The sequence below is a fragment of the Dendrobates tinctorius genome, unplaced genomic scaffold, assembly GCF_039654945.1.
Source record: "Dendrobates tinctorius isolate UK_male_01 unplaced genomic scaffold, ASM3965494v1 ptg000551l, whole genome shotgun sequence".
In the NCBI taxonomy this organism is placed as follows: domain Eukaryota; kingdom Metazoa; phylum Chordata; class Amphibia; order Anura; family Dendrobatidae; genus Dendrobates; species Dendrobates tinctorius.
The window spans coordinates 827,501-855,353 of record NW_027362209.1 but is presented as its reverse complement, the minus strand read 5'-3'; the positions used below and the strand labels follow the sequence as shown (position 1 = coordinate 855,353).

General features: G+C 49.1%; 1 protein-coding gene across 3 annotated transcripts in view; it reads right to left on the bottom strand.

The window, feature by feature from the left end:
• The window catches only part of LOC141078388 (gastrula zinc finger protein XlCGF66.1-like), a 47,529-nt gene that overhangs the window by 15,715 nt on the left and 3,961 nt on the right, over nucleotides 1-27,853 (bottom strand). For 2 of the 3 annotated variants that reach the window (XM_073565128.1, XM_073565129.1), the window contains exon 2: nucleotides 19,566-19,624. The exons of the other annotated variant lie outside the window; for it this stretch is intronic. In XM_073565128.1, coding sequence (XP_073421229.1) covers nucleotides 19,566-19,583 — 18 coding nt within the window. In that variant the 5' untranslated portion in view covers nucleotides 19,584-19,624. The remainder of the gene's footprint in view (nucleotides 1-19,565; nucleotides 19,625-27,853) is intronic. 3 annotated transcript variants of the gene reach the window in all.

Below are 27,853 nucleotides of genomic sequence, written 5' to 3'. Positions count from 1 at the left end.
ACAAGTGTCCAGTGTCCAAAAGTGTGCGCAGAGATTCAAAATCTCCATTATCCTCTCGTCACTTTTGTCACAGGCAGCTGTGCCATCGAGCCTGTCACATAGCGCTCAGATATCAGTGGGCCTCACACAATCCACAAGTGTCCAGTGTCCAAAAGTGTGCGCAGAGATTCAAAATCTCCATTATCCTCTCGTCACTTTTGTCACAGGCAGCTGTGCCATCGAGCCTGTCACATAGCGCTCAGATATCAGTGGGCCTCACACAATCCACAAGTGTCCAGTGTCCAAAAGTGTGCGCAGAGATTCAAAATCTCCATTATCCTCTCGTCACTTTTGTCACAGGCAGCTGTGCCATCGAGCCTGTCACATAGCGCTCAGATATCAGTGGGCCTCACACAATCCACAAGTGTCCAGTGTCCAAAAGTGTGCGCAGAGATTCAAAATCTCCATTATCCTCTCGTCACTTTTGTCACAGGCAGCTGTGCCATCGAGCCTGTCACATAGCGCTCAGATATCAGTGGGCCTCACACAATCCACAAGTGTCCAGTGTCCAAAAGTGTGCGCAGAGATTCAAAATCTCCATTATCCTCTCGTCACTTTTGTCACAGGCAGCTGTGCCATCAAGCCTGTCACATAGCGCTCAGATATCAGTGGGCCTCACACAATCCACAAGTGTCCAGTGTCCAAAAGTGTGCGCAGAGATTCAAAATCTCCATTATCCTCTCGTCACTTTGGTCACAGGCAGCTGTGCCATTGAGCCTGTCACATAGCGCTCAGATATCAGTGGGCCTCACACAATCCACAAGTGTCCAGTGTCCAAAAGTGTGCGCAGAGATTCAAAATCTCCATTATCCTCTCGTCACTTTTGTCACAGGCAGCTGTGCCATCGAGCCTGTCACATAGCGCTCAGATATCAGTGGGCCTCACACAATCCACAAGTGTCCAGTGTCCAAAAGTGTGCGCAGAGATTCAAAATCTCCATTATCCTCTCGTCACTTTTGTCACAGGCAGCTGTGCCATCGAGCCTGTCACATAGCGCTCAGATATCAGTGGGCCTCACACAATCCACAAGTGTCCAGTGTCCAAAAGTGCGCGCAGAGATTCAAAATCTCCATTATCCTCTCGTCACTTTGGTCACAGGCAGCTGTGCCATCGAGCCTGTCACATAGCGCTCAGATATCAGTGGGCCTCACACAATCCACAAGTGTCCAGTGTCCAAAAGTGTGCGCAGAGATTCAAAATCTCCATTATCCTCTCGTCACTTTTGTCACAGGCAGCTGTGCCATCGAGCCTGTCACATAGTGCTCAGATATCAGTGGGCCTCACACAATCCACAAGTGTCCAGTGTCCAAAAGTGTGCGCAGAGATTCAAAATCTCCATTATCCTCTCGTCACTTTGGTCACAGGCAGCTGTGCCATCGAGCCTGTCACATAGCGCTCAGATATCAGTGGGCCTCACACAATCCACAAGTGTCCAGTGTCCAAAAGTGTGCGCAGAGATTCAAAATCTCCATTATCCTCTCGTCACTTTTGTCACAGGCAGCTGTGCCATCGAGCCTGTCACATAGCGCTCAGATATCAGTGGGCCTCACACAATCCACAAGTGTCCAGTGTCCAAAAGTGTGCGCAGAGATTCAAAATCTCCATTATCCTCTCGTCACTTTGGTCACAGGCAGCTGTGCCATCGAGCCTGTCACATAGCGCTCAGATATCAGTGGGCCTCACACAATCCAAAAGTGTCCACTGTCCACAAGTGTGTGCAGAAATTCTAAATCTCCCCTGTCCTATAGACACCTTGTACCTTGTTTTACATTACTATATAGTTTGTTGGATTTTGTCTACATTTCTACCAAAAATGAGGAAGGCTGGTGGAAGAGGCCGTGGAATTGGGTGGGGGTTGGCAGCTGGTAATGATGGTGTTGGTGGTGGATCTGATGGTAGTGGCAAGAGCAAAATAGGACCGAATGCAGGAGGTGCTGACCCTGCGTCATCGTCTGGCTACATAAGGCCTCGAACGCTTAGTTTTCTAGGAGTTGGCAAACCGCTTTTAAAGCCAGAGCATCAGGAAAAAGTTTTGTCTTACATTGCTGACTCAGCCTCCAGCTCTATCGCCTCCTCTTCTTCAGTTGTAAAAAGTAAAAGCACTGAGTCGTCATTGGAGGCTCATGTTCATGAACCACACCTTTCCTTGTGTCCTTCACCCCAACCAAGATTGAAGGATGACGCAGGCCATACTACTGATTACTCCATGGAGCTGTTTTCACATACCATGCCTGGATTATCAAGTGAAATGGTGAATTACCCAGGCCAAGATGAATCTGACATGGAGTGCACTGATGCACAGCCGCTGATGGATGATTCTGCTGGTACATTCACTCAGAGCACTACATTGTCCTCGCAGTGTACAGAGCCAGATTCTGACCCTGATGAGACTCAGGTGCCCCTTCCCGCACACTATACCACCATACACGGTGACACAGAGGAAGGTGCACATGACATAGAAGAGGAGGTGATGGATGACCCAGTTGTTGACCCAGATTGGCATCCATTGGGGGAAGAGGGTGCTGCTTCCAATAGCTCAGATGAGGAGCATCCACAGCAGACATCGACATCGCAACAGCTGTTATCTGGCAGACCCGGAGCACTCCAAAGACAGGTTCCAAACATCAAAAGAGTTGCTGGACAGCTTGTCCAGAGGGTCAAAAGATCACAGCGTGCTAGGCCGCAAAATGTCTGCCAAAGTAGGAAGAGTGCAGTGTGGCACTTTTTTGAACAAAATCCTCATGATCAGGCCAAGGTTATCTGTAAGAAGTGCGCAAAGACCTTTAGCCGAGGGAAAAATCTGAAAAATTTGAATACCAGTTGCATGCTTAGACATTTAACCAGCATGCACTTGCAAGCGTGGACACAACACCAAACCTCAAGTGCCACATGTGCAACTGATCACAACGAAGGTAGTCAGCAACGCTACATTGTTTCCCCCACTGTAAGCCCACCGGTTAGCACAGCAGCAAATGTTGAGGTGTCGTTGCAAGACCACAGCAGTCAGGGAATCCCACTGTTATATCAACGAAAGACTGATTCTAGGCCATCAGAAAGAACACCAACTCCATCACCATCATCAACCCTCTCTCAGTCCGCCCTGTCCACCGCTACTTCCACCATATGCAGCTCTCAAGTCCAGCTCACCCTCCCAGACACTATGAGTAGGTCAAGAAAGTACTCAGTCTCTCATCCGCGTACACTGGGTTTGAACGCCCACATTGCCAAACTAATCTCGTTTGAGATGATGCCCTTTCGGTTGGTGGAAAGCACAGCTTTCCGCGAACTCATGGCCTATGCAGTACCACGCTATGACCTACCCAGTCGCCACTTCTTCTGTCGCAAAGCCATCCCAGCCCTCCACCATCATGTGAAAGACTGCATTGTCCATGCACTCAAGCAGTCAGTGAGCGGAAAGGTGCACCTCACCAACTGATGCATGGTCCAGTCGGCATGGCCAGGGCCGTTACGTGTCCATCACTGCGCACTGGGTTAATGTGGTGGATGCAGGGTCGACGGGGGACAGCGGTGGTGGGACAGTGCTGCCTAGCCCACGGTATAGGAAACAGTTGGCTGTAGGCGTTCGACCCTCCTCCTCCTCCTCCAGAAGCGAAAGCTCGTCCACAGAGCGCAGTCGTACGAGCACTCCATCTGCAGCTGCCACTGTTGCACACGATGTGTCCCCCTATCGAGCAGCTAGTGGAAAGCGTCAGCAGGCTGTGTTGCAGATGATGTGTTTGGGCGACAGACACACCGCCGAGGTGCTGGCCGAGTACTTGAAGCGACAAACTGAGTCATGGCTGGGCAGTGTACATCTTGAGGCAGGCAAGGTAGTTAGTGATAACGGCCGTAATTTTGTGGCAGCCATAGCCCTTTCAAAACTCAGCCACATACCTTGCTTGGCTCACACCTTGAACCTGGTGGTGCAGTGCTTCCTCAAAAATTATCCGGAGTTAACAGCCCTGCTCCAGAAGGTGCGAAAACTGCGCGCGCACATCCGCCAGTCGCCTGTACACTCCGTTCGTATGCAGAAGCTGCAGCGATTGCTCCACCTTTCCAACCACCGCCTCATTATCGACATTGCAACAAGGTGGAACTCCACCCTGCACATGGTGGAGCGGCTGTGCGAGCAGAGGCAGGCCATAATGCATTTGTGGGAGGATACACGGCCAGGCACTTTGAGAGCAGACATGGAGTTGACAGGCGTGCAGTGGTCGAAGCTGAAAGACCTTTGTAAAGTCCTTCAGTGTTTTGAGGAATGCACACGGCTGGTAAGCGCAGACGACGCCATCCTAAGCATGAGCATCCCACTTATGCGTCTGCTCATGCAAACTTTGACGCACCTTAATGAGCAGGCGTCTGCAGCCAATGTTGATGAGGAGGAAGAGGAGGAGGGAATCCTTGATGACATTCAGCCATTGTCTGCTCAGGGACCTCTCCTGGACGAGGTGGAGGAAGAAGAGGAGGAGGAGGAGGATGATGGGGATGATTACTTAGGGGAGGATGCATCTCGTGGGGCAAGTGAAAATGTTGGCGTGGCAAGGTCTGGTACAGGGTTTGTGCGTGACTGGAGGGATGTGGATTTGCCAGAAAGTGCTCCTCCACCCAGCACTCGCAGTGCATCATTGACACCGGGAACATTGGCCCACATGTCAGATTATGCCTTGCGGATCCTAAAAAGGGACCCCCGCATTGCCAAAATGATGAACGATGACGACTACTGGTTGGCCAGCATCCTGGATCCACGCTAAAAAGGCAAATTACAAAATATCATGCCACAGGAGAACCTTGACCTAATATTGGCTAATAAACAAGCAACTCTGGTAAATCGGTTGCTTGAGGCATTCCCAGCACACAGCAGCGGTGATGGTTCTCACACGAGCCGTACGGGCCGGGGGCAGCTTGGCAGAGGTGTTCGTGGTGCACACAGCAGAAGTGGCGTTGGAGACAGGGGTTTCATGACAATGTTGTGGACTGATTTTTCAAATACCGCTCACACAACTGGTAATATTGCATCGATGGAAAGTGACAGGAGACAGCAGTTGTCAACTATGGTTACAAACTACTTTTCCTCCCATATCGATGTTCTCCCACACAGGTCATTCCCCTTTGACTATTGGGCCGCTAAACTGGACACCTGGCCTGAATTGGCCCAATATGCCTTACAGGAGCTCGCTTGCCCAGCTGCAAGTGTGCTATCGGAAAGAGTCTTCAGTGCAGCTGGATCAATCCTGACAGAAAAAAGGACCCGTCTGTCAACCCAAATTGTGGATGATCTAACCTTCATTAAAATGAACCACGCATGGGTTTCCAAGGATTTTGTCCCACCTTCCCCTGATGACACATAGGGTGACAGAAAAATGGCTTGCTTTGGTCCACCTCTTCCTGGTACTAAACTTATTTCGCCTTTTGCATCAGCTGAATGTCCAACATCAACATATGCCACTTTCTAAAACTCCCTAACTGTGCTGCCTCCCCCCCATGGCCGGGGTCAACACCTAGCGCACGACACCGTGCGAGTGCCGTTGCCCTGGACAGGTGGGTAGGCCGACTCTTGGGCGCGGGCACTGGCACAGGATCCCTCATAGTGCAATCAAGTGTCTCTGACGGTGGTGGTGCACACCTGCCGTCAGACACACCGCTGTACTATGAGGGGCCCAGTGCCAGTACCGACGCCCACGAGTGGGCCCCCCTTGCTTGGGCAGGGCCCCAGCATTTGCAATCTTTACCTCTCCCTGCTCCTCCGCTGTGTAATCTGGGCCGTCAAATCCATACTGGGCCTAACACCGTCTGAGCCTGCCTCCTGAGACATATATTTTGAATATGTACGCTATCCATACATGTTATCCAGGGATACGGTACCCTTTCTAACCTTTGTGCAATCACGTGCAATCCATACTGGGCCTAACACCGTCTGAGCCTGCCTCATGCTGTATAGACATATATTTTGAATGTGTACGCTATCCATACATGTTATCCAGGGATACGGTACCCTTTCTAACCTTTGTGCAATCACGTGCAATCCATACTGGGCCTAACACCGTCTGAGCCTGCCTCCTGAGACATATATTTTGAATGTGTACGCTATCCATACATGTTATCCAGGGATACGGTACCCTTTCTAACCTTTGTGCAATCACGTGCAATCCATACTGGGCCTAACACCGTCTGAGCCTGCCTCATGCTGTATAGACATATATTTTGAATGTGTACGCTATCCATACATGTTATCCAGGGATACGGTACCCTTTCTAACCTTTGTGCAATCACGTGCAATCCATACTGGGCCTAACACCGTCTGAGCCTGCCTCCTGAGACATATATTTTGAATGTGTACGCTATCCATACATGTTATCCAGGGATACGGTACCCTTTCTAACCTTTGTGCAATCACGTGCAATCCATACTGGGCCTAACACCGTCTGAGCCTGCCTCATGCTGTATAGACATATATTTTGAATGTGTACGCTATCCATACATGTTATCCAGGGATACGGTACCCTTTCTAACCTTTGTGCAATCACGTGCAATCCATACTGGGCCTAACACCGTCTGAGCCTGCCTCCTGAGACATATTTTGAATGTGTACGCTATCCATACATGTTATCCAGGGATACAGTACCCTTTCTAACCTTTGTGCAATCACGTGCAATCCATACTGGGCCTAACACCGTCTGAGCCTGCCTCAAGCTGTATAGACATATATTTTGAATGTGTACGCTATCCATACATGTTATCCAGGGATACGGTACCCTTTCTAACCTTTGTGCAATCACGTGCAATCCATACTGGGCCTAACACCGTCTGAGCCTGCCTCATGCTGTATAGACATATATTTTGAATGTGTACGCTATCCATACATGTTATCCAGGGATACGGTACCCTTTCTAACCTTTGTGCAATCACGTGCAATCCATACTGGGCCTAACACCGTCTGAGCCTGCCTCATGCTGTATAGACATATATTTTGAATGTGTACGCTATCCATACATGTTATCCGGGGATACGGTACCCTTTCTAACCTTTGTGCAATCACGTGCAATCCATACTGGGCCTAACACCGTCTGAGCCTGCCTCATGCTGTATAGACATATATTTTGAATGTGTACGCTATCCATACATGTTATCCAGGGATACGGTACCCTTTCTAACCTTTCTGCAATCACGTGCAATCCATACTGGGCCTAGCACCGTCTGAGCCTGCCTCCTGAGACATATATTTTGAATGTGTACGCTATCCATACATGTTATCCAGGGATACGGTACCCTTTCTAACCTTTGTGCAATCACGTGCAATCCATACTGGGCCTAACACCGTCTGAGCCTGCCTCATGCTGTATAGACATATATTTTGAATGTGTACGCTATCCATACATGTTATCCAGGGATACGGTACCCTTTCTAACCTTTGTGCAATCACGTGCAATCCATACTGGGCCTAACACCGTCTGAGCCTGCCTCATGCTGTAAAGACATATATTTTGAATGTGTACGCTATCCATACATGTTATCCAGGGATACGGTACCCTTTCTAACCTTTGTGCAATCATGTGCAATCCATACTGGGCCTAACACCGTCTGAGCCTGCCTCCTGAGACATATATTTTGAATGTGTACGCTATCCATACATGTTATCCAGGGATACGGTACCCTTTCTAACCTTTGTGCAATCACGTGCAATCCATACTGGGCCTAACACCGTCTGAGCCTGCCTCATGCTGTATAGACATATATTTTGAATGTGTACGCTATCCATACATGTTATCCAGGGATACGGTACCCTTTCTAACCTTTGTGCAATCACGTGCAATCCATACTGGGCCTAACACCGTCTGAGCCTGCCTCCTGAGACATATATTTTGAATGTGTAAGCTATCCATACATGTTATCCAGGGATACGGTACCCTTTCTAACCTTTGTGCAATCACGTGCAATCCATACTGGGCCTAACACCGTCTGAGCCTGCCTCATGCTGTATAGACATATATTTTGAATGTGTACGCTATCCATACATGTTATCCGGGGATACGGTACCCTTTCTAACCTTTGTGCAATCACGTGCAATCCATACTGGGCCTAACACCGTCTGAGCCTGCCTCATGCTGTATAGACATATATTTTGAATGTGTACGCTATCCATACATGTTATCCAGGGATACGGTACCCTTTCTAACCTTTGTGCAATCACGTGCAATCCATACTGGGCCTAACACAGTCTGAGCCTGCCTCCTGAGACATATATTTTGAATGTGTACGCTATCCATACATGTTATCCAGGGATACGGTACCCTTTCTAACCTTTGTGCAATCACGTGCAATCCATACTGGGCCTAACACCGTCTGAGCCTGCCTCCTGAGACATATATTTTGAATGTGTACGCTATCCATACATGTTATCCAGGGATACGGTACCCTTTCTAACCTTTCTGCAATCACGTGCAATCCATACTGGGCCTAGCACCGTCTGAGCCTGCCTCCTGAGACATATATTTTGAATGTGTACGCTATCCATACATGTTATCCAGGGATACGGTACCCTTTCTAACCTTTGTGCAATCACGTGCAATCCATACTGGGCCTAACACCGTCTGAGCCTGCCTCATGCTGTATAGACATATATTTTGAATGTGTACGCTATCCATACATGTTATCCAGGGATACGGTACCCTTTCTAACCTTTGTGCAATCACGTGCAATCCATACTGGGCCTAACACCGTCTGAGCCTGCCTCATGCTGTATAGACATATATTTTGAATGTGTACGCTATCCATACATGTTATCCAGGGATACGGTACCCTTTCTAACCTTTGTGCAATCATGTGCAATCCATACTGGGCCTAACACCGTCTGAGCCTGCCTCCTGAGACATATATTTTGAATGTGTACGCTATCCATACATGTTATCCAGGGATACGGTACCCTTTCTAACCTTTGTGCAATCACGTGCAATCCATACTGGGCCTAACACCGTCTGAGCCTGCCTCATGCTGTATAGACATATATTTTGAATGTGTACGCTATCCATACATGTTATCCAGGGATACGGTACCCTTTCTAACCTTTGTGCAATCACGTGCAATCCATACTGGGCCTAACACCGTCTGAGCCTGCCTCCTGAGACATATATTTTGAATGTGTAAGCTATCCATACATGTTATCCAGGGATACGGTACCCTTTCTAACCTTTGTGCAATCACGTGCAATCCATACTGGGCCTAACACCGTCTGAGCCTGCCTCATGCTGTATAGACATATATTTTGAATGTGTACGCTATCCATACATGTTATCCGGGGATACGGTACCCTTTCTAACCTTTGTGCAATCACGTGCAATCCATACTGGGCCTAACACCGTCTGAGCCTGCCTCATGCTGTATAGACATATATTTTGAATGTGTACGCTATCCATACATGTTATCCAGGGATACGGTACCCTTTCTAACCTTTGTGCAATCACGTGCAATCCATACTGGGCCTAACACAGTCTGAGCCTGCCTCCTGAGACATATATTTTGAATGTGTACGCTATCCATACATGTTATCCAGGGATACGGTACCCTTTCTAACCTTTGTGCAATCACGTGCAATCCATACTGGGCCTAACACCGTCTGAGCCTGCCTCCTGAGACATATATTTTGAATGTGTACGCTATCCATACATGTTATCCAGGGATACGGTACCCTTTCTAACCTTTGTGCAATCACGTGCAATCCATACTGGGCGTGAGAACTGCTGGCGAGCTGTTAAGCAAGCTACAGCACCTGTCCAGACAAGTACAGGGATTCCCTAGCGAGGAGACTTATTTGATTGTTTTCAATGTTGGGACAGCAATTTTTGGGGAGCACTATACTCTGGAGAATGATAGATGGGGCCCACCATACACTGGAACATTCCAAAGGTGGACATCAGACACTGGAGCAGCATTTACAGGGCCCATTATACACTAGAGCATTAGAAATGGGGCCCATTATGTTTGGAGCATTATTTGGGCCCATAAGACAGTGGAGCTTCATCCATGGGGACCAACATATACTGTAGCATTATGTGGAGCTCATCATATACTGTTTCAAACATTATATGGGACCAATGATTCTGTATGGAGAAATAGATGGGCCTCGTCATGAGATGTAAAAAGTGAAGTATTTTTCATTGTACTATACCGCTATTTATCTGCCGTATCGGAGCATGATGAGTTGTGGTATGTGTTAAAGGGGCGCTCTTTCGCCCAGGGCACATGAAAACCTGCAGCCAGCCCTCCCCCCCCCACAACTTTAGCCAAATATCCCCCATTTTTCAGTGCGTAACTTGTATTATGAAGTTAATTAAGGTTGACAAACTTAAGTAAGAAGAATTGATGCTTTTGGCATTCAAATGGGCACTGTAGGTGTGTTTCCTGTCCTCCTCTCACTGCCGACTTTTATTCCCCATTGACTTACATTGGGTTTCGTGTTTCGGGACGACCCCGACTTTTCCCTATAATCGGACGATCTTGCTCGACCCGACTTTTGGAAAAGTCGGGCTTCACGAAACGAAACGCGACCCTAAAAAACCAAAAGTCGCTCAACTCTACTGCTATGTTTTTTACTGCAGAGTATTTTTGCAAATTTTGTCATTTTGTGTTCTCGTGTTTCAACCACTGGGTGGTGTGGGCTTGTCTTACTGACTTGTTCACACTTGTGCATGTCACATACATGTTTTTAATCCATTTTTCCTTGCTAAGCAAGTTGTGGGAGACCCCACCCCTCTCTTGTGTGACATGCACATAAATGAGCTGTTTTACACCACAAGTCCATATACTAAGAGGCGCCTGTCTGTATCCTGTTCATTTAGACACTGTTCACATGCTCAGGTTTTAAATACATTAGATAGGGACTGCTTCGTGAAGGGTTACCGTGAAGTGGTGAAGCAGCTTGGTATATATTTTTTGCAAAAAATGTATCGACTAAATACCCTGTATTTGTTATACAGCACTTGCTGATTACTGCTATGTTTTTTACTGCAGAGTATTTTTGCAAATTTTGTCATTTTGTGTTCTCTTGTGTTTCAACCATTGGGTGGTGTGGGCTTGTCTTACTGACTTGTTCACACTTGTGCATGTCACATACATGTTTTTAATCCATTTTTCCTTGCTAAGCAAGGTGTGGGAGACCCCACCCCTCTCTTGTGTGACATGCACATAAATGAGCTGTTTTACACCACAAGCCCATATACTAAGAGGCGCCTGTCTGTATCCTGTTCATTTAGACACTGTTCACATGCTCAGGTTTTAAATACATTAGATAGGGACTGCTTCGTGAAGGGTTACCGTGAAGTGGTGAAGCAGCTTGGTATATATTTTTTGCAAAAAATGTATCGACTAAATACCCTGTATTTGTTATACAGCACTTGCTGATTACTGCTATGTTTTTTACTGCACTAAAACACACATAAGGAAAAGAGACAAAACAGGGAAACACCACTTAGCTTTGCTCTGTTGCTTACGCTCCCAGCAACAGAGCCCACCACCTGCGTGCATCTTTTCCTCCGACCGGATCCAACACCATCGTGCAGCCTTGGAGCAAACAGAGTACACCACCTGCGTGCAGCTGTCCAGAAACAGATTCCAGCATATGAGTCCAGCTTTCCAGCAAAAGAGTCCAGCATCTTGAGTTCAGCTTTCCAGCAACAGAGTTCAGCATCATGAGTGCAGCTCTACACCATAGCTGCCACTCCACCAAGCCATGCAAGAACTCCTTGCTGACACCATAGCTGCCACTCCACCAAGCCATGCCAGCCCTCCTCGCAGACACCATAGCTGCCACTCCAGGACTCTGACTGAGCTGCCCGGGACTCTCCTTCAGCTCCATCCTTCACCCAGGCTTGCTTTCAACTGAGAACTATCATCAACAGTGATTGACACACCTGACACTCTTTTATAGAGCAATCACACCTGTTACATAATCACGTGCACTAAACCAAAGTAACCAGAGTGCAATGACCCTAATGGCCACCGGGGGAAAACTAGAACTGAAACCTCCACAGTGCAATGACCCTAATGGCCACCGGGGGCAAAACCACCTTTAGTACATAGCTAAAGGAAAAAAAGGTAACTTGTACATTTTATCTGTCAGATCCAACCTGGATCATGACAACTTAATTATAATTAATATGTTGATATTGAATAGAATTAATTTCGGCCTATTGGTTCGGCCCTCCACAACAGTCATTGTCTCTGGTGTGGCCCCTCGAGAAAACTAATTGTCCACCCCTGTGCTGACAGGTTCCCTTTAACCCCTTTCTGACATTTGACGTACTATTCTGTCCATGTCCCATGGGCCCGTGTGCCCAAGCGTGGGTAAGTACGTCATAGCGATCAGCTCACGGGGGGAGCGCAGCTGATCATGGCCGGGAGTCAGCTGATTATCACAGCTGACACATGGCACTATGTGCCAGGAGCGGTCACGGACCGCCCCCAGCACATTAACCCCCGGCACAGTGCGATCAAACATGATCGCCGTATACTGGGGGCATAGGGAACACTCACACAGGGAGGAGGCTCTCTGGGCGCATCCCTGAGACCCACGAAACAACGCGATGTGCTCCAAGATGGCCACGGGGGCCTTCCGGGTCCTGCAGGGAGGTGGCTTCTTAGTGCCTGCTGAGAGCAAGTGTAGGAGGAAGAGTCCCCGCTGTGTAGCCGGGCCGGAACCAAGGGGACTGTCACCAAGGTTCCTAGGGGGACTGTTTCCGGGGGACACAATTAGAGGATAGACCAGAGAGAGTTCTAGAAGGGATGGGGGTGAGGCCAGTATAAAAGGGGCTGAGGACGCCAGCAGGGGGCACTCGACCAAGCAGGAGAGGAGTAGGAAGGCTAGAGGGCACCAGAGAGCCAGAGCTAGAAGAAGAGAGCAGCAACTGGAGAGAGACATACCGCAGATAGGAGAGAGACGGCACCGAGCCGTCCAGCAGAGAAACACCGACCGCCCAACCGCGATCCTCGCGGCCGCCACCGCCCGACTCCAGTCCGCGGCTGCGGCCTGTCTGCCATCACCCGCGGCCGCCACAGCTCCACTCCAGCCCTTGGCTGTGACCTGCCCACTGCCGCTCGCGGCTGCTACAGCCCGTCTACAGTCCGTGGCTGCGGCCTGCCCACTGCCGCCACAGCCCGTCTCCAGCCAGCGGCCTGCCCACTGCCGCCTGCAGCCGCCGCAGCTCCACTCAAGCCTGCAGCTGTGGCCTGCCTGCTGCCACTCACGGCCGCCACAGCCCATCTCCAAACCGCGGCTGCGCCGCCGCAGCTCCACTCCAGCCCACGGCTGCGGCTTGCCCGCTGCCGCCCGTGGCCACTGCAGCTCAACTCCGGTCCGCGGCTGCGGCTTGCCCGCCACCACCCACGGCCCGCCGCTGCCTGTCCCCAGCTTATGGCTGCGGCCTACACTCCCCAGTCCCTGAGCAGCGCCGTCCTGCCTCCGCCTGGGCCAAATGCTGCGGAAAGTTATCCGAGAAAGCCAGAGTCCTTGGGCGGCCCCCATCGTGTTAGTCCACAAGAAGGATGGCACCTTGCGGTTCTGTGTGGACTATCAAAAGTTGAACGCCTGTACCATCAAAGACTCGTACCCGCTACCCGGATACAGGAGTCCCTATCCGCCCTGGGTAAGGCGACATACTTCTCGACCCTAGATCTGGCCAGCGAGTACTGGCATGTGCCAATGTCAGAGGAAGACAGTGCCAAGACCGCGTTCATCCTACCCCGGGTTGGCCAATGGGACCTTCCAACGGCTAATGGAGCGGTGTCTGGGAGATCTCAATTTCGAGGCCACGTTGATATACCTGGACGACATTATTATCTATGCCGCCACATTTGAGGACCACCTGCGGCGAGTGGGGCAGGTGCTCGGTCAGCTGCAAAAGTACTGGTTGAAGGTAAAATCCCAGAAATGCCACCTGTTTCGTATGCAGATTGAGTATCTGGGACATACTGTCTCCGCCGAAGGCGTGAGGCTGTCCATGGAAAAGGTCCTCGCTATCCAAGGGTGGCCTACTCCCAAGACGGTAAAAGGCGTACGAGCTTTTCTGGAGTTGGCCGGATATTACTATCGCTTCATAAAGAATTTCACCTGTCGAGCCCGAGCCCTGCAAGACCTGCTGAAGGGGGCCCGTGCCGGAGCAAATGGTTGGAAGATTCAGTGGCGAGAACCGCAGGAGGAGGCCTTCCGAGATCTCAAAACCGCACTTTTGGATGCCCCAGTGTTAGCTTATGTGGATTTCTCGCAGCCGTTCATACTGCACACCAACGGGAGCCTACACGGGCTAGGAGCTGTGTTGTCACAAGTCCAAGACAGGTCAGAGGGAGTGATTGCTTACGGCAGTCGATCACTCCACGACTCCGAACGTAATCCTGACAATTACAGCTCCTTTAAACTCGAGCTCCTCGCGGTAGTGTGGGCGGTTCGCAGAGTACCTGGCAGCATCTGAGGTAGTGGTACGAACTGACAACAATCCGCTGGCCCACCTCGATAATGCCAAACTGGGGGCCCTGGAGCAACGATGGGTGGCCTGAAAGGCCAAGTTCAAATACAAAATGTGGGAACGGAAAATGTGCACGCCGATGCCCTTTCCAGGATTCGACGTACGACTCCGGGGCGGAGCCGAGACGAACTAGAAGGAGAAGACGGCATTCGCTCTGGCCCCCGCCGGACTCACAGCTGCGACCCGAGAACAATCCCACATAGGACCCGCCAGGGTCATGTTAGAACAATTCCGGGATAAATGGATTCAACAGCAACAAGAAGATGGAGAGATTGGACCCCTGCGTCAATGGGTGGCCACGGGTTGAATACCTAGCGACACTCAGAGGCAGACTTTGACTCAGGACGCTTTGCTAATGCTACATCAATTGGAGAAATTGGTAATCAAAGGAGGACTGAGTTACCGAAAAGCAGTGTCACGGACAACATCAGCGATAGCCTGACAGGTAGTAAAACCAGGAGCCCAACTCAGTGAACTTGCTCGCGAGGCTCATGAAAAGGGGGCTCATTTTGGGGCACAAAAGACTTTTCAGTGGTTACAGCGAATGGCCTACCATCCCCGCTTGCAGACCGCAGTGGAAGAAATTTGCCGTTAGTGCTGCCTGTGTGAGCTAACCAAACCACCCACGCAACGGGCCCCAGTGCAGACAATAGTAACGGCAGCACCCCTTGAACTCTTGATAGATTATCTAACCATTGGTCCCGCGCACCAGGGGTATGAACATTGTCTCGTCATGGTGGACCATTTCACCAAATTTGCCGTGGTGACCACTACCTGAGATCAAACCATGGAGTCGGCCGCCTACGCAATTTGTCAAAACTTTATCCAAGTATACGGCTGCCCCCAATGAATTCATTCAGACTAGGGTGCGTGCTTCATGGGAAAAGTAATGGAAGAATTACACCGCCTATATGGTATCGATAAATCACGAACTACTCAATACCACCCTCAAGGGAATGGGGCCTGCAAGCGATTTAATTGGACATTGATCCAAATGCTACGTACCCTGGAAAGCGACTGAAAGGCCCGCTGGCCCGAATATATCCCTGAACTGGTGTGGGTTTATAACAACCGGGTACATTGAGTCACTGGCTACACTCCATACTCGCTGCTATTCGGCCGGGAAGGCAAGGGAATCACGGAGGTGGAGTTAGATCCGGATGAGGAACAACCATGGACGGGGGTCTCCTCGTGGGTCTGGAATCACCGGTATCAGCTACAAACCCTGCACTGAATCGTCCACACAAAACTTCAGGACCTGGAACACCCGAGGGGGACTCCGCCTCGATCCATCGACCTCCAGGCAGGAGATTGGGTATTCGTATGAGATCAATGCCCCCAAAGCAAGTTGGAACCCCGCTGGGAAGAAAGTCCCTATCGGGTTTTGCTCCGAGTAAGCCCTGATGGGCCAGTGTACAAAATACAATCTGAAAAAGATGGGGACCACCCTACCCGTACCGTACACAATATGTTACGACCCTGTACGTCCACAGACCCTGCACGACCCGAGGCCCCTCCTCAGGTCTCAGAACCCCTGCCAGCAGTATGGGATGAGGACAACGAGGAAGACCCTCCAGCAGTACAGACGAACACTTCCAGGAATAATATTCCAGCGGACCCGGTCGACCCACCACCTTCCACCGCCCCAGAAGACTCCACCACAGTCGAACCACGATGCTCCGAGCGGTCAACAGCTGGCAAACTCCCCGAACACTACGAACAGGATCAGTTCGTGTGGCAGAAAATACTTTTATCTCGAGAAACAGGCCCAGGACCCTCCAAGCCCTCGCCCGAGGACTTGCGAGCATACAGGATGGGGGAGTGTAGGAGGAGGAGTCCCCGCTTTGTATCCGGGCTGGAACCAAGGGGACTGTCACCAAGGTTCCTAGGGGGACTGTTTCCAGGGGACACAATTAGAGGACAGACCAGAGAGAGTTCTAGAAGGGATGGGGGCAGGGCCAGTAAAGGGGGCTGAGGACGCCAGCAGGGGGCACTCGACCGAGCAGGAGAGAAGGAGCAGGAAGACTAGAGGGCGCAAGAGAGCCAGAGCTAGAAGAAGAGAGCAGCGACTGGAGGGACTGGAGACCCACCGCAGATAGGAGAGACTCCAGTCCGCGGCTGCGGCTTGCCCGCTGTCACTCGCGGCCGCCTCAGCCAGTCTCCAGCCAACGGCTGCGGCCTGCCCGCTGTCGCCCATGGCCGCCGCAGCTTCCCTCCAGCCTGCGGCTGTGGCCTGCCCGCTGCCGCCCGCGTCTCAACTCCGGTCTGCGGCTTGTCCGCCACCACCCATCCCCAGCTTGTGGCTGCGGCCTACACACCCCGGTCCCCGGGCAGCGCTGTCCTGCCTCCGCCGGGAAGCGCCAAGCAGAGGAACTCTTCAGGGGCCTGCTGTGCCCTTGCTTCGCCTGGGCGTAGGAGTGCCTGAAGTCTACGCCAGATCCTCGTTGGCTGGGCCCAGCGGCTGAAACGCCGAAGCAGCACCGATCACCACTCTGCTGGACGTCAGAGAGAATAAGTGACACGTTGTAGTTAATACCCTGGACCCGTAGTCGGCCATACCATGGCCCTATAGTGACCGGTCTTGATCGGCTAGTCGTGTTCGTGTTACCAGTGTATTCTTGTTTTGATCCCTGCGAGAGTAACTGTTGTTAGCTTGTTGGTTACTCAAGATAGCCCCTATAGGTACACATATATATAAAAAGATAAATCTTAAGTTCATCCCGTCTCCTATCTCGTCACTGCATCCCGCGTACCTGCGATTACTACACAGGCGCTGAGAAGCCGCCTGCAGTGCCTGTCAGATTGCTAATGTCCCACATTGAGACAATATAATAAAGTTAAAAAAAAATCATGCGTAAAAATAATTTTTAAAAAATTCCTAGATGAAAAAAACAACAAAATTCCCTAATAAATTATTTTTTTTGTAAATAAAAAACAATAAAAGTACACATATTTAGTATCCCAATAGTTAACCCCTTCAGTGATTCCCTTAAAAAAAGGCAAAAAACAATGCTTCATACCGCCGAGCAAAAAGTGCAATAACACGCGATCAAAAAGATGGATATAAATAAACATGGTACCGCTGAAAACATCATGTTGTCCCGCAAAAAACGAGCCGCCATACAGCATCATCAGCGAAAAAATAAAAATGAAAAATGTTATAGCTCGCAGAATAAAGCGATGCAAAAACAATTATTTTTTATATAAAATTATCTTTATTGTATAAAAGCGCCAAAACATAAAAAATTGATATAAATGAGGCATCGCTGTAATTGTACTGACCCGAAGAATAAAGTCCCTTTATCAATTTTACCGCACGCGGAACGGTGTAAACGCCCCCCCCCAAAAGAAATTCATGAAATGCTGGTTTTTGTTCATTCTGCGTCCCAAAAATCGAAATAAATAGCGATCAAAAAAGTCACGTGCCCGAACATGGTACCAATAAAAACGTCAACTCGTCCCGCAAAAAATAAGACCTCACATGACTCAGTGGGTCAAAATACGGAAAAATTATAGCTCTCAATATGTGGTGATGCAAAAACTATTTTTACAATAAAAAGCGTCTTTTAGCGTGTGACTGCTGCCAAATATAAAAACCGCCATAAATAGTAAATCAAACCCCCCGTTATCACCCCCTTAGTTAGGGAAAAATAATACATTTTTTTTAATTTTATTTATTTCCATTTTCCCATTAGGGTTATGGTTAGGGCTAGGCTTAGGGTTGGGATTAGGGGTGTGTTGGGGTTAGGGTTGGAGTTAGAATTGGGGGGTTTCCACTGTTCAGGCACATCAGGGGCTCTCCAAACGTGACAAGGCATTCTGATCTCAATTCCAGCCAATTCTGCTTTGAAAAAGTCAAACGGTGCTCCTTCCCGTCCAAGCTCTGCCATGTGCCCAAACAGTGGTTTACCCCACATACTCAGGATAAATTGGACAACAACTTTTGGGGTCCAATTTCTCCTGTTACCCTTAGGAAAATTAAAAAAAATTTGGGACTAAATGATCATGTTTGTGGAAAAAATATGATTTTTTTATTTTCACGCTCAGGCGTTATAAACTTCTGTGAAGCCCTTGGGGGTTCAAAGTGCTCACCATTCCAAAACGTCACTACTTCCCTTCCGAGCCCCAACGTGTGCCCATACAGTAGTTTTCTCCCCCAAAAAAGTCTAACGGCGCTCCTTCCTTTCCGAGCTCTGCCATGCGCCGAAACAGTAGTTTTCTCCCACATATGGGGTATCAGCGTACTCAGGACAAATTGCACAATACCTTTTGCGGTCCAATTTCTCCTGTTACCCTTGCTAAAATAAAAAAATTGGACGTGAAGTAATTTTTTTGTGAAAAAAGTTAAATGTTCATGTTTTGAGCACCTTGAGGGGTGCGGTTTTATAATGGTGTCACTTTTGGGTATTTTCTATCATATAGACCCCTCAAAGTGACTTCAAATGTGATGAGGTCCCTAAAAAAATGGTGTTGTAAAAATGAGAAATCGCTGGTCAAATTTTAACTCTTAAAGCTTCCTAACACAAAAAAAATTGGTTCTAAAATTGTGCTGATGTAAAGTAGACATGTGGGAAATGTTAATTACACTCTCTGGCAGAAGTTATGTCGCTTATCCATGTTATGTAAATAAAAGCTTATAACCTGACGTTAAATTCATCCATTGGTTGCATAAATTATTCTTTTGAAAGCTGAAACCTTCCGAAATGTGTTTTAGGTTAAGAAAATAAATTGGCATCACTGCAGAAATATTGATTATTTAATGGATTCAGAATGGTCAGATTTTGGCAAGACAAAAGTTTTGTTGGCCACAGAGAGTAATGTGATAGTCAAACAATTAACTTAAAATACAAATATATGTTGCATAACATTGGTGAATGAAGTTGTGGTGCTATTAGAGTCATATTTAATATTTTGTGTGACTTCCATGAGTTTGAAGGACTTCATCCATGCGGTTCAGCAATGATTCATACAAATTATTAATGAAGTCATCAGGAATAGCAAAGAATGCAGTCTTACCTGCCTCCCAGTGTTCATCTAGATTCTTTGGTTTTGTCTTCCAAGCTTCCTCTTTCATCCTACCCCAAAAAAAAAAAATTGCAGGTTTCAGCAGAGACACATGGAAGGTGTTGGGGACACGGAGCGAGGCAGGCAACCTCAATTTGTAAGCAACATCGTTGACTCGTCTTAGAATCTCGAAAGGGCCAATGTGTAAGATGGCATCTTGAGTCGGCTATATCTCGAGGAGAGCCAGACTTTGTCACTCGGACTGAAAGGAGGAGAGACGCCTCTTGTCGGCATGCTTCTTCATCCTTCCTGACGCTTTGTCGAGTGATTTGTTAACATCGTCCCAGATTTTAGAAAACTCTTGAGACCAGGAGTCGGCCGCTGGTAACCCCGAGGCAGAAGACACTGGAAGAGGCATGCCCGGATGTTGCCCAAAAACAATGAAAAAGAGAGTCTTAGCTGAGGACTTGCTGGAGTGATTATTAAAGGCAAATTCTGCCCAAGGAAACAGACCTACCCAGTTATTTTGGTGAGCATTGGTAAAGAGTCGAAGGTAGATAGCCAAAACTTAATTAGTCCGTTCTACCTGACCATTGGACTGTGGATGGTAGGCCGAGGAGAAGTTCAGTGACACCCTCATGATTCCGCACAGCACCCTCCAAAAGCGAGAAGTAAATTGAACCCCCCCTGTCGGATACGATGTGCCTAGGAAATCCGTGGAGTCTGAAAATATGCTCCATGAAAATCTTTTCCAACTCAGGAGTGTAAGGCAGACCAGACAGGGGGACAAAATGAGCCATCTTTGAGAACCAATCCACAACTAGTGCAACCAGCTGAATTCGGAAGGTCGGTAATGAACTCCATGGCAATATGTTGCCAAGGAGCAGACGGAACTGGAAATGGAAGGAGGGTACCATGAGGTAAATGTCGAGGAACTTTGTTTTTGGCACAGGAAGGGCACGAGGCGACGAAGTCCTTAATATCCTGGCGCAGGGTGGGCCACTAGTAGTAGCGAGCGATGAGAAGGAAAGTCTTCTTTACTCCGGTGTGCCCAGCCAACTTGGAAGAATGTCCCCAGAGTTACACTTTCCTCCTGTTGCTCTCAGCTACAAAGGTCTTACCGGGCGGCAGGACGGTCAACTTTAAAGGAGCCACAGTGATGACTTTAGAAGGATCCACAATGTACGCTGGTTCCTCCTCCACATCCCCCCGGCTGAAATGACCTAGAAAGTGCGTCCGCCTTGGCATTCCTGTCGCCTGGCCGGAAGCGAAGCTCGAAATCAAACTGAGCGAAGAACAGGGACCACCTGGCCTGACGTGGGTTAAGTCTTTGTGCGGATTGGAGGTAGGCCAGATTAATGTGGTCGGTGAAAATTACAAACGGATGCACGGAACCTTCGAGGAGATATCACCACTCTTCCAGCGCAAGTTGAATGGCCAACAGCTCGCGGTCTCCGATGGTATTGTTGCGTTCCGCTGCCGAAAACACTTTGGGGAAGAAGCCACAAGGAACCAAGCGACCCTGCGAGGTCCTCTGTAAGAGCACGGCACTGACCCCCATAGAAGAAGCGTCCACTTCCGGAGGAAAGGGTTTATTAGACTCGGGACGATGTAATACAGGAGCCATAGAAAAAGAGCATTTTAAGAGAAGAAAGGCGTCCTCTGCTTCTGGAGTCCAAACCTTGGAGCAGGTACCTTTATGGGTGAGCAATGAGATTGGCTTGGTTACGGTGGAGAAATGGGGAATGAACTGCCTGTAGTAATTTGCAAAGCCGAGAAATCGCTGAATAGCCTTCACTCCGCAGGGTGGGTGTCATGGGAAGCCTAGGTAACTTTAGGCTTAAACCCCGGGGCCCCTGCGGTGTCCCCCAGACTAGGGGAAACCCTGTCTGTCCCTCAACCCAGGGTTTACACTGAAGGTGTGCCTGCCTGGGCCTCCACCCTGTCCCTGTCTCCTGTCCAGCCCTAAGCTGAACCCACCACCCTCCACCCAGTGAGGAGACCAAACACCAGACCCCACAAATACGTATGGACAGGGGTAAAGGGAATGCACCACACCGCGTACACACAGGGGAACACAATAATGTGCAAGGGCAACCAAATACTACAACACAGGGAGACAAATGGTAACAACGGAATATACTACACCAGAAACAGTATGCTCCTTAGACCACCACTCCAGACCGGTATCGCTAGCACAAGGCAAGAGCTATAGTCGGCGATGCCCATAGTCACGCAGGACAATTTAAAGACAGTGGGCGTGGCTAAGACTTCAGCCAGAATGACAACCTGGTTAACCCAATCCAAGCCGGATCAGAAGACCAACCAGCGTCGCTGAGAACAAAGTGGTAGGATGGGGTATTACCGCTGTCTGCCGGACACCCTGGTGCGAACAGTGTCCGACATGACAGTGGGGTCCAATTGAGTACAGCAGGCACCTTCTTGGGATCCATCCTGTTAGGAACGGTGGAACGCACTAAATAAAATTATAAATAAAGTGCGTTCGCCGCTCGGGGTCCACCGTGCGGTAGCTGGAAAAAACGCAGCTAGGTGATGACAGAGCAATAAGGCGGTAGTGTGCACGGGGTTAAATATCACCCTGGTGCACTAAGCAATCTGTTAAACTCACAGAGCTGCTAATTACAAATAATAAATATAACAGTGCTGAGCCTGTTATATACACAGGAACTCAGCGGCACACAAGCGGTAAAAGGTCACCGGAGTAGTTATATATAACGGAACTACATCCGCAAGGACCTACCGTAAATACTTGTGTGAACAGCGTTGCAACCGCGAACGCAGACAAAAGCTGCTACAGCAGCGCGGCGTGGTAAGTGCCGCAGGTTAACACCGCAGTAACGCAAGCGCAATGTTAGACGCTAGCAGATGTGCTTGTGGAGCAATGGCGCGCTGGCGCTAATACTGGCTGTAACTCATTCCCACACACAGTCGTAATATCATAGGAATGGGGTTTCAAATGAGTCATTCACCAGATCATGCATCCATCAACATGCACACAGCAGCAAGTATGACTATACTAGCGCATGGCGGAACAGCCATGCGCGCTTTTTATAGCAAACGGGACCTTCCGGAAATCTCCAGGTCTCCAAGAGGAGCCATTGGGATCCGGAGCAGGACCTGAGCACCTGACTCCTGAACTCCAATGGGAGGTCGTCCCATGAGCATGCTCAGATGAGGGAATGAAGGACTTAGCCTCTGGGGAGAGTTGCCGCAAGGCATCAGATGAGGGAATGAAGGACTTAGCCTCTGGGGAGAGTTGCCGCAAGGCTATCTCCTCTGCATTCTCCTCTGCAGTAGATGAAGAGCAGGAGACTGCAGAATGTGAGGATCTAGATTTCAGCATAGAAGAGGCAGAAATCTGACTCCTAACACATCCTTAGCCCTGTATCGGAGATGTAACCCAGGAAGGGTAAGTATGTTTGCTCAAAGATACATTTTTCAAATTTAGCATAAAAGTTATTCTCCCTCAGACGCTGGAGAACCAGACGAACACTTCTTCTGTGAGACGGTAGTTCAGAAGAGAAGACAAGGATGTCATCTAGGTACACCACTACACAGGAATATAGGAGGTCCTGGAAAATATCATTGACAAATTCTTGGAAGACTGCTGGGGCATTGCAGAGGCCAAACGGCATAACTAGATACTCATAGTGGCCGTCTTGGGTCTTAAAAGCAGTCTTCTACTCGTTCCCGGAGCGGATACGAATCAAGTTATAGGCGCCCCGGAGGTCGAGTTTAGTGAAGATAGGAGCCCCTCTGAGCAGGTCAAAGAGACCCGGGATAAGAGGTAGTGGATATCTGTTTTTGACTGTGATGTTATTCAGTCCCCTGTAGTCAATGCAGGGGCGGAGCAAACGTCCTTCTTCTTGATGAAGAAAAATCCCGCTCCGGCAGGAGAGGAAGATTTCCGGATGAAGCCTCTGGACAAGTTTTCCTGAATATTCTCCGACATGGCCCGAGTCTCCGCCGGAGACAAAGGGTAAATCCTCCCCCTGGGCGGCGAGGAACCGGGAACAAGCTCGATCGGGCAATCATAAGGGCGGTGCGGAGGCAGGACCTCAGCCTCCTTTTTATTGAAGACATCCGCATAGCCCAAATAAGCCGAAGAAAGACCTGCGGGAGCAGAGTTGGAATGTGGGGGATTAACAGGACGAACTGGCTGCAGACACTGTCTCTGGCAGGAGGACCCCCAACGAAGCACCTCACCTGAGCGCCAATCAAGAATAGGTTCATGGAGCCCAAGCCAAGGCAACCCAAGCAACAGGGCATGTGAGAGGTTCGGTAGTATGTCTGTCCAGGGAAATGACAGCAATCTGAAGCCTCCTGACAGTCTCGAGACAAATGAAGTTGCCTGCCGCACCCGAATCCACATAAGCCACCTCAGAGTAACGTCTCTGCTCCTGGTATATCAAAACAGACAAAGTCAAGGGGGATGAGGAATTTCCCGAGAAGGGCTCCCCTACCTGTCCTAGAGGAAGAAGTAAACCAGCCTCTCTGGAAGCCTCGCGAGATCGTTCCTGGAAACGCAAATCTATGCGTGTGGCCAAGGAGATGAGATCCTCCAAGGACGTTGGAGTATCTCGCCCCGCAAGCTCATCCTTAATCCGGAGTGACAACCCAGGCCAGAAGGCTCCAACCAGAACGTCATTATTCCACCCCAACTCGGAAGCTAGGATGCGGAAGCAGATGGCATACTGAGCTAGTGACAGGGAACCCTGGCGAAGGTTAAAAAGGGCCCCAGTCATAGAGACCAGCCTTCCCGGCTCATCGAAGACACTGCGAAAAGTTTCCAAAAAGGTTGCCAATTGGGAGACAATGTGGTCATCACGCTCCCACAGGGGATTCACCCAAGCCAATGCCTCTCCCTCTAGAAGAGATACAATGAAAGCCACCTTTGCACGGTCGGTGGGATACTGCAGGGGCAAGAGTTCAAAATGGATGCTACCCTGAGTCAAAAACCCCCTGCACTGTTTGGGATCCCCAGAAAACTTAGGTGGCTTGCACGGACGACGTGGGAAATATGGCAGGGAGACAAGGCCAGCGTCACGGGATGCTACTTGAACGGAAGCTGCAGAAAACGTGGTGCTGGTGGGGTCCATGGCCTGGTTATTCTGTAACGCCTCAGTGAGGCGAGCTATAAGAGTGGACCCTCTGGACCGTGGAACAGATTGCCCAGGGCGAGCCGACCTAGTGAAGACCGACCCCTATACAGGGATCGTCAGGGACAGGCCTAGGGCTCTCTACAACCACGGTAGCCAGTACCAAGGTACTCAGATAGCGGGAGAGACATGGAACAGAAGGATAACTGAGGAGACTGGCAAACACCGGGGCACTAGGAACGGGCATATGGAACAGAGCACAGGAGTATAGCAGAGCATGTGCCAGGAGGCACAACAGAGCACTAGACAGAGTACAGGGACAGAGCTTATGCCAGGTGGCACAACAGAGTACAAGGCAGAGTACAGGGACTGAACTTGTACCAGGAGGCACAACAGAGCAACAGGCAGAGTACAGGGATTGAGCTTGTGCCAGGAGGCAAAACAGAGTACAAGGCAGAGTACAGGGACTGAGCTTGTGCCAGGAGGCACAACAGAGCAACAGGCAGAGTACAGGGATTGAGCTTGTGCCAGGAGGCACAGCAGAGCAACAGGCAGAGTACAAGGACACGGACGTGCAGGATAGTGCACATAGAGTATTGACACGGGCCTGGGTCACAGAAGTAGGAGCTTAAACAATAACCAGGCGCCAGAGAAAAGAGGAAGCAGGTTCAAATAACCCCCACCTTACCTGTATTGGCTGCTGAGGTTTCCGGGTCAGGATATCCAAGTGTATAAAGGACCTGGTAGGGGGCGTGGCCACCCTGGTCAGGACATCACAGAAGCTACAGGACCTTGGAGGAGGCGTGCCCGCCCTCCAAGAGTGTCAGAGCGCATGTGCCGAGCCTTGGAGTCTCCAGTAGTGCGGGGAGCACGGCAGGACCGAAGGACAGGAACGGAGGAGCGGGCACAGAGGTAACAGTGGCACGACCAGCCGCAGGGGGAGAGCGGCCAGTGGTGGTAACAGCACGTTATATGAATGAAATTTTACCACTAACATGAAGGACAATATGTCACGAGAAAACAATGTCAGAATCACCGGGATCCATGGAAGCTCCAGAGTTATTACCTCATAAAGGGACAGTGGTCAGAATTGTAAAAATTGGCCTGATCATTAACGTGCAAACCTCCCTTGGGGGTTAAGGGGTTACAGGCAAAGCGCACACACTACTCTTCCAACCTTGTTCCCGAGGTTCACTTCTCTGGTCTGTGTAGTGTGAGTACTGAGGCTCCATACTTTTGGAATAAGTTATAACAGTCCAGCAAACCCTTATGGGAAGGCCCATCATCCGCTGTGGAGACATACGGGTCAAGATGGGCTACGGCCTACCAGAGCTCCTCAGCTCCCAGCTCACTTGTGAGGACATCACTGGCTGAGGTGCATCTGTACAACTCCTCACTAGGACTCCTTACGTCCATTCGATGAGGACCATGCACTCCTTGCTGTGGCACTGCATATCTAGGGCACAGTTCTAAGGACTTCATCCTGTTGCACACCATGGCAAAGTTCTACCCCTTTAATTGGGCCTTCTGCTACCCCTGGGCAATACTATGCACTGTTTAAGTAGGCCTCAGCTAAGGCCTCTTTCACACATCAGTGTTTTTGCGCCAGTCGCAATCCGTCAGTGCGTCGCAGATTGTGAAAAACTGATGCGACGGATCCGTTTTTCCATCCATTTCTTCCGGATTTTGATGTATCCGTTGAAAGAATAGATAGCTAGAATGAAAGGATAGAAAGAAAGACTAGATAGTGTGGTGCAGTGACCACTCTGACAGCTAGGGGCGCTGTATGGGTAATGCACATTGTGGCAATAGAGATAGGATGAGTGGCAGGATGCTGAATGATCGTTATGTATCCCAAGGTGGGTGGCCTTGGGATGAAGGCTTGATTATGTGTTGATCAGCAGAGGTACTGCTGAGGTTCTGTTTCAGTGTATTAGAGAAGCCTTCAGGTGGTTGGTGAGACGGGTGGAACCAGCCACCTACAAACCCACTCAGTGGCGTGTGTCTAAAACGCCCATAGTAAAGCCTATGTGTGTATGGTTGTAGGACCTGCGAGTAGGTCATAGCCATGTGATCCGGTGGGCGTGGCTACGGACCATATAAGGTGACCGGCTTAGGTCACAAGAGAGAATGCCTGGACCTGATTGGTCCATATGGAAGGTCTCGGCAGGCCGACTGATGAAAGATGTCGCTGCCTTCCTGAACAGCACCTGTGGAGGCTGTGTATAATGGCTGCATGTGTCTGGCAGTTCTCAGGAGATGGGATGAACGTCTGAAGTGTGAAGCAGCTATGAGGTAACCCGGCCACGGGGTGAGCTGTGTATAGGCGAGAGCCTGCGTACTGGACATTGCATAACCTGTGTGATCACAGGGTTAACAGAGCGGAGCTCTGTCATGAACGTTATGCTGTTGATATGAAGAGCCCGTTGCAGAATCTGGTTTATGCTAATAACCCGCATGGACTGTTGATGTTTTATGAAAAACCCGTGCCGGACCTGGTTATTTGGCTACCAAGCGAGTGTCCCCAACCTGAGTAACAAGCGCTACCTTACAATAGAAAGAATAGATAGAAAGAATAGATAGAATAGATAGAAAGTGTAGATAGAAAGAATAGATAAATAGAAAGGATAGATAGATAGAAAAAATAGATAGATAGGATAGATAGAAAGAATAGATAGAAAGGATGGAAAGAATAGATAGATGGATAGATAGAATAGATTGATAGAATAGATAGAAAGTGTAGATAGAAAGAATAGATAGATAGATAGACTAGATAGAAAGGATAGATAGAAAGAATAGATGGATAGATAGAAAGAATATAGATAGAAAAGATAGAAAGGATAAATAGATATATTCAAAGAATAGAGAGATAAATAGATAGATACATACATAGAAAGGATAGATAGATACGATAGATAGATACGATAGATACAATAGATAGATAGAATAGATAAAGTAGATAGACAGAATACATAGAAAGGATAGATAGATAGATAGATAGATAGATAGATAGATAGAAAGGATAGATGGACAGATATAAAGAATAGATAGATAGATAGATACAGAGATAGAAAAGATACAAAGGATAAATAAATAGATAGATAGATAGATAGATAGATAGATAGAAAGGATAGATAGTTAGAATAGATAGAAAGGATAGATAAAATAGATAGAAAGGAT